The sequence below is a fragment of the Vigna unguiculata genome, chromosome 7 (assembly GCF_037176805.1).
Source record: "Vigna unguiculata cultivar grain cowpea cultivar isolate G323 ecotype 2 chromosome 7, ASM3717680v1, whole genome shotgun sequence".
NCBI classification, from domain to species: Eukaryota; Viridiplantae; Streptophyta; class Magnoliopsida; order Fabales; family Fabaceae; genus Vigna; species Vigna unguiculata.
In genome coordinates, this window is record NC_140798.1 from 24,107,659 (window position 1) to 24,114,859 (window position 7,201).

Genomic DNA, 7,201 nt, shown 5'->3' on the forward strand with positions numbered 1-7,201 from the left:
GAATCAAATATTTGAGATCAATTCCGTATTCGTTGTGAGACGACTCAGGGTTATCTTAACCCTAACTATTTTGTTCACTACTAACTTGACAATACTGAAGTTGCTAAAGTTAAGTAGTGGTAATTTGATCACCTAACGACAGCGATATCACCTACACACTATTTTTCTCGACAACACTCAAACCAAAACAATCCCCATCCGATCCTTGGCCGACCATCCCTTAACACTTTAGGCGTTGTCATCTCTACGCCCCACCTAGCCATGAAATTCCCCTCTCCGTCTAGTGACATCCTTATCCCCCACTACGCAACACAATTAACACCATCTCTAGAGGCTTTGCCAGCGGCGGATCCACCTCCTCAACTAGAAAGAAACATCTCCGTCAACTCTAGTCCATTAACCACAAAACCCACTCTCACCATAGACGTCGTATGCCTCCCATTACCTTTACGAATGATGATTTCCACGGCGTCGACCACCAACAGGATGATCCCATGGTCATCACAGTTGAACTCGAGAACTACGCGGTAAAAAAGGTCCTCATCGACCAAGGCAGTTTGGTTGACATCCTGTACTGGAATATATACCAGAAACTCTAGCTTCCCCCAATGCCATGATCCCTTATGATGAACCTATCTACGACTTCTCCGGGGAGAAGGTCTCCACCCGTGGGTACATAGACCTACACACTGTTTTTCGCGACAACACTCAAACCAAAAGAATCCCCATTCGGTTCCTTGGCCGACCATCCCTAAACACTTTAGACGTTGTCGTCTCTATGCCCCACCTAGCCATGAAATTCCCCTCTCCGTCTGGTGACATCCTTACCATCCACGGTGACTAACGACTCGCACAAGAATGCTACATGGCTAGCCTACGTCCTCAATTGCCAATCCTGCAAACAAACATCATTGAACGCCCACCCGACTCTGACATAGCCTTATCGAGTGATGACTTGGACCCTAGAGTAGGATGCGACGCACGTCTCAAACCAGTTCATGACACTGTAACCTTGGAGCTCACTAATGGCTGCACCCTCAAGCTGGGCATTGGCCTCCAATAAGAACAACGTGATATCTTGACACCCACCCTCATAAACAACATTGACCTCTTTGCTTGGTCAGCCGCAGACTTACCCGACGTCGACCCTCAGGTCGCGGTCCACAATCTCTCCATCAATAAGGAAGCCAGATATGTCTCCCAGAAAAAGCGAAAGCTCGGAGAAGAACGTCAACTGGCAGCGAAAGTAGAAGCCAACAAGTTGCTTAACGCATGGCTTCATCGAGAAAGCCCACTACATCACTTGGCTATCCAATGTGATTCTGGTAAAAAAAGCAAATGGCAAATGGCGAATGTGTGTTGACTATACAGATCTCAATAAGGCCTGCCCCAGAGACGCTTATCCCCTACCCAACATTGACCAACTAGTTGACGGTGCAGCTGATAACAAGGTCCTCGATTTTTTAGACGCATACTCCGGATACAACCAGATCCCAATGGCCACAACCGACATGAACAAGACCGCTTTCATCACCGACGACGCCAATTACTTTTACAAAGTCATGCCTTTCGGCCTAAAAAACGTAGGAGCAACTTATCAATGATTGATGGACAAAGTCTTCAACCACATAATGGCCAAGTGTGTCGAAGTGTATGTTGACGACATGGTTGTCAAATCCCCAAGCCACCAATAGCATGCACATGACTTATCCACAGTATTCTCTGCATTACGACAATACAACCTCAGACTCAACCCTGAAAAGTGCATTTTTGGCGTCGATCGTGGCAAATTCCTAGGCTTCATGCTAACACAACGCGGCATCAAAGCAAACCCTGAAAAGTGTAATGCTATCATTGAGATGCGAAGCCCCAACAATATCAAAGAAGTATAACGTATCATCGACCGCTTAACCACCATCTCCCATTTCCTACCTAAATTAGCCGAACAGACCCAACCCATCTTCCAACTACTCAATAAATCCGCGAAGTTGTTTTGGAACGACGAATGCGAACAAGTTTTCCAAAACCTCAAAACCTCCCTTACATCTCCACCTATCCTCCACAAGCCAGATATCCACCAACCACTCCTCGTCTACATCACCGCAACAAATCACACTGTAAGCGCAACGCTAGTCCAAGAAATCATTGGTATTCAACACCCTGTATACTTTGTTAGCCGAACCTTGCAAGATCCAGAAACCAGGTACCAAATGGTGGAAAAGATGGCACTATCTCTACTGCATGCAGCACGACGCCTACGCCTCTACTTCCAAAACCACAACATCATTGTCAAGATCGACTACGCCATTTAGAAAATACTCCAAAAGCCTGACCTTGCTGGTCGAATGTCGTCCTGAGTCGTGGAACTGTCTGAATTCAACATTCGTTACGAACCACACAGCCTCATCAAAGCTCAATGCCTACTCGACTTCGTCAACGACCTTTAACACACCCCTAAGGAGGACCAATGGGCACTTTATGTAGACGATTCCTCAAATCCAAAGGGTGCAGGAGCCGACATCGTCTTGGAAGGCCCCAATGATATCCTCATCGAAAAATCTCTCCACTTTGCCTTCAAAACCTCAAACAATCAAGCCGAATACAAAGCCATCCTAGTTGTCTTATCCCTCACACGCGAAGTTGGCGTCAAAATGCTCACAAGCAAGACTGATTCCAAACTCACTGTAGGCAATCTGAACGACGAATTCCAAATCAAAGACCCTACTCTCTTGCAATACTATCACTGGTTTGCAACGTCATCAAGTCTGCTTTTGATCGTGTATGCGTCCAACTCATCCCTAGAAGTGAGAATGTCAGGGCTGACATCCTATCCAAACTAGCCACACTAAGCTGAAAAGTAGGCACATATCCCTCTTACAACAGACATTATCCGCACCATCTATATCAAACATTTGCCTCAACCTGGACCATGCTGAAAATTGGACAACTCTGTACATCCAATACCTCAAAACTGGTAACCCCCCACGCAATGCTGAGAAGGGCTAGCTTGTAACATCCCGACCGGATGTTACGGATTTAAAAAAAGTAAAAATAATGAAGTAAATAATAAAACTTCATTTATTATAACTGATATTCCCAAAACGCGGGAAAATTAAAAACTTTTATTACTTTCACAATAAACCAAAATTCATAAGTATAAATAAGATTGTAATTATCCAAAAGTCCAGAATATTCATAATTACAATTTATTTGAAAGCATAAAAAAACTTCATAAAAGTTCTGATAAAATCTTCTCCCAAAACTAGCCTCGCTCCGTCTCTAGGCCTCACCAGATCCACTACAAAACATCTGCTCTCGTGTACCGCGTACACGATCATCGCCAAACATAAGCAGATAGGGTGAGCTAACAAATTACACATATACATAAATATTGCACAGTTATATATATCACACAATCACACCAATACTGCTGCAGTAAAATCGCCTGGCGGGGGACACGTACCGCCAAGCGCTGCTCGCTTCCAAACCGCCTGGAAGGTATGATGAGTCGAACCTTGGCTCACATTCAATACTTAAATTTTGGGAATTTAATATTATTTTTGCGCTTAAAAATTGTATTTAGTTGCGTACCACATTATTGGATATTATTGAGTTTAATAATGCAGCTATAATTTAATTTAGGTCCTTAAGAGTGTAAATAAGGAATTTTTTAATTCATAAATTAAGTCCCAAAATAGGAATTTTGGAGAGAAATAGTTCAAGTACTAAATGCAACCCAAATTCTCATGTTTACACTCCCTTTTTCCAATTGGAATATCTATTTCTAAAAAAAAACATTTCTAGAGCTAGCTGCACCTCTTGTTTTCAGGTTTACACCCCCTTATGTAAATTAACTTTAAATTTTTGCTCTGCACCCTTACTTTTTACTAAGCTGCACTCCTAATATCACTTAAAATCTAGTCCACCAGATTTTGCCATGTGGCAATCTTCCACTTACTAAATTAACCAATTAAAGCTTGCCACGTCCTCAATCCCTCACTCACTAAAATAACCACTCACAGTTTGCCACATCATCAATCCTCCACTAACTCAAATCACCAATCGAAACAAGCCACCTCATCACTCTCTCTCCTTCACACAACCAAAACCCTAACCCAAACTCCTTCTCTCCTTCCATCTTCATGCCGCAATTGCCACCCCCGAAGTTGGCCATCATCGCCATTCTAACCGTCGCTGCAGCTTGCCAGAACGTGGTCACCAGAAACTCCGGCAACGCCTGCGCCACTACCCCCATCTTCTCGCACCAACTGCCATTCTCGCGCCTCTTCCTCTCCTTCATCCCGAAGCCACCACCGTCGCTCCATTGCCAGGAAACACATCCCCCCGCTGCTGCAATCGGAATCTGCGACTGCTTCATCTTCTTTACACGTTCGAAGCCACCACCACGCCGTGATAGCACTTGTAGAGACAGCGACCTGCCGTCACGAACACAAAGCCGCTGTACCATCTTCTTCCTCACGCACCAGCCTTCATACTTTGCTGCTTCAGATCTGTGCGGACATCGATCCACCACGGACTAGCCCCTCCGTTCACATTTACCATGAGCCTGGCAGCCACCGCGAATCCTACATTTCCTTCAAAATCGAGAGCTGTGACGCAACGCAGCACCTCCATACCTACACCTGCGCGTGAATCACCTTCTTCCTCGCGACGTCAACCATGGAAACCATCGAACCAGTAGTTGCGTCTTACGTCGGAATCAGATCTGCGTCTTCTTCGTCATGGCAACGCTCACGGCAGCGAGAATCCCTAATTGCGGAAAGGAATTCTGATTTGGGAGAGAGACTACTCTGACATGTGGTAGCCTCTCGTTGGACAGTCAACGAGTCTGCACTAGTGAACTAGTCAACTTTGGGTAAAGATTTGGTCAACCGTGGTCCAAACGCTATTTTACACTATATCTGGCAGGTGGTTCCTCTATAGGAACTCTAATTGTCTAAAAAAGGAAAAAATCATCTGGCGACAGTTCATCACCGATCAGACAATTTCTGGAAATTTCCCATAACCATAACTTTAATTGGAATATCAAATTCATACATAACCATACCATATTTAGCATGCCATACCATATTTTACAATGCTCTCAAAAATCCAGCCTCCAAACCCCTCTATTCTCTCACAATTTGTCTTTTAATGGTGTCTTAATTAACAATAATGAAGGGAAAACGAAAATGACGTTAAGATTGATTTTAATTGTCAATCAAAGTCACTTATGGACTGTTTTCCCAGCCTTCCTTGGCTGCTCATTCAGCTAGGGTTTTCTCCACCCTTTCACCTTCATTCTAAAACTAATTGTAGCAAAAAAGAAGTTTAATTTAGAATTACCAAGGTTCAAACCCGTAACCATGCCAATGTCAATTCAATGCACAACCATTCAACCAATTCATGTTTCGTGATATTTAATATAATTCTATGATTATATTATCACTCAACATGATCAAGCATATTATTAAAAAAATAATAAATTAAATAAGACATAATTGGCATACATAAGACTTGAACCTAAGTCCTCTCACACAATTAAAGTACTCTCAACCACTTGAGCTAGGACTTTTCCACATCATATAAATCAATAATTAATGCCTTAAAGGCTCCCACTACCCGCATTTATTAATTAATTATTTATTTAATTATTTAATTTTCACAGGTCTTACAAAGGTGGCTAAAGCCGAAAGGTATACAATGATAGGTGACAACTTCTACAAACACGGATATGGTCATCCACTTCTCAAATGAGTAACAACGGAACAAGCCCAATACGTAATAAGAGAACTGCATGAAGGCATATGCGGATATCACTCTGGCGCATGAACCATGACCACCAGTATACTCAGAGTCGGCTACTTCTAACCAACTATGGAGGCAGATTGCCACACCTTTGTCAAAAAATGCATACCATGTCAGAAGCATGGTAACCTCATTCATACGAAGCAAGAACAACTCCATGCCATACTCTCCCCATGGCCGTTTGCAAAGTGGGGAATGGACATCCTCAGCCCCTTTACCCCGAAAAAAGGGCAAGTGAAATTCTTCATAGTAGCCATCGACTACTTCACCAAATGGATAGAAGCCAAACCCTTAGCCACCATCACAGCTCAACAAGTCTAGTAGTTCGTCTGGAAGGATATTATATGCTGTTATGGCGTGCCGCATACCATCATAACCGACAGTGGTCGATAATTAATAGACAAGGAGCTAGCCAAATTCTACATCAGTCTCGGCATCAAACATATCACAAGCTTTGTCGAACATCCGCAGACCAATGGCCAAGCCGAAGCTGCCAACAAAGTCATACTATTAGAATTGCAAAAATGATTGGATAGCGTTGAGGGCCGATGGCCGGAAGATTTATTGGAAGTATTGTGGGCCTACAGATGCACCCCCAATCCGCTACAAATGAGTTCCTCTTCAGCTTAGTACACGGCACAAAAGCCATGATACCGGTTGAGATTGGCGAACCATCGCTACACCGAAAACTGTACGAGTCAGATCAGAACCACCAAAATATGTGTACCCACCTCGACCTTTTGCCCGAAGTAAGAGACAAAGCACAAATTTGTAACATGGCAATCAAGCAAAGAGCAGGCAAGAGATATAACGCAAACCTATGCTCACGATCATTTGTAAAAGGAGACCTAATTTGGCGTATGGCAAGCAGTGCAAGTAAGAAGGATGACAAATTCTTCGCTAATTGGGACGGACTATACCGAATACGTGATGATACAAGAAGAGACGCCTACAAGCTTGAGCAACTTACATGAGAAGAGATACCGAACACATGGAATGTATCTCACCTAAAATTCTATTTTAGTTAACGTGTTGTACCGAACACTTGTAACCCTAGATGTACTCTTTTTCCACACCTGGCATTTTTTCCCTAAGGAGGGTTTTGGCTAGGGAGTTTTTAACGAGGCACCCCAAGACTCATGAATGAAACTGAGGGTTTTCTCCACCATATACCTACTCGCACTTTTAATTTTAATTGTTTAAGTTCCCCACCCTTACCACAAGTAAGCAGTCTGGGTCGAACACCCGCTCTCTAATTTTAATTATTTAAGTTCCCCACTCTTACCACAAGTAAGCGGCCTGGGTCGAACACCCGCTCCCTAATTTTAATTGTTTAAGTTCCCCACCCTTACCACAAGTAAGCGGCTTGGGTCGAACACCCACTCTCTAATTT

At 43.4% G+C, this 7,201-nt stretch overlaps 1 protein-coding gene across 1 annotated transcript; it reads left to right on the forward strand.

Moving 5' to 3' along the window:
• The first annotated feature begins 6,356 nt into the window (after window positions 1-6,356).
• Window positions 6,357-6,782, forward strand: LOC146884692 (uncharacterized). The gene has a single exon (XM_085675978.1). The coding sequence runs from the start codon at window positions 6,357-6,359 to the stop codon at window positions 6,780-6,782; it is 426 nt and encodes a 141-aa protein (XP_085532104.1).
• Window positions 6,783-7,201: the final 419 nt, after the last annotated feature.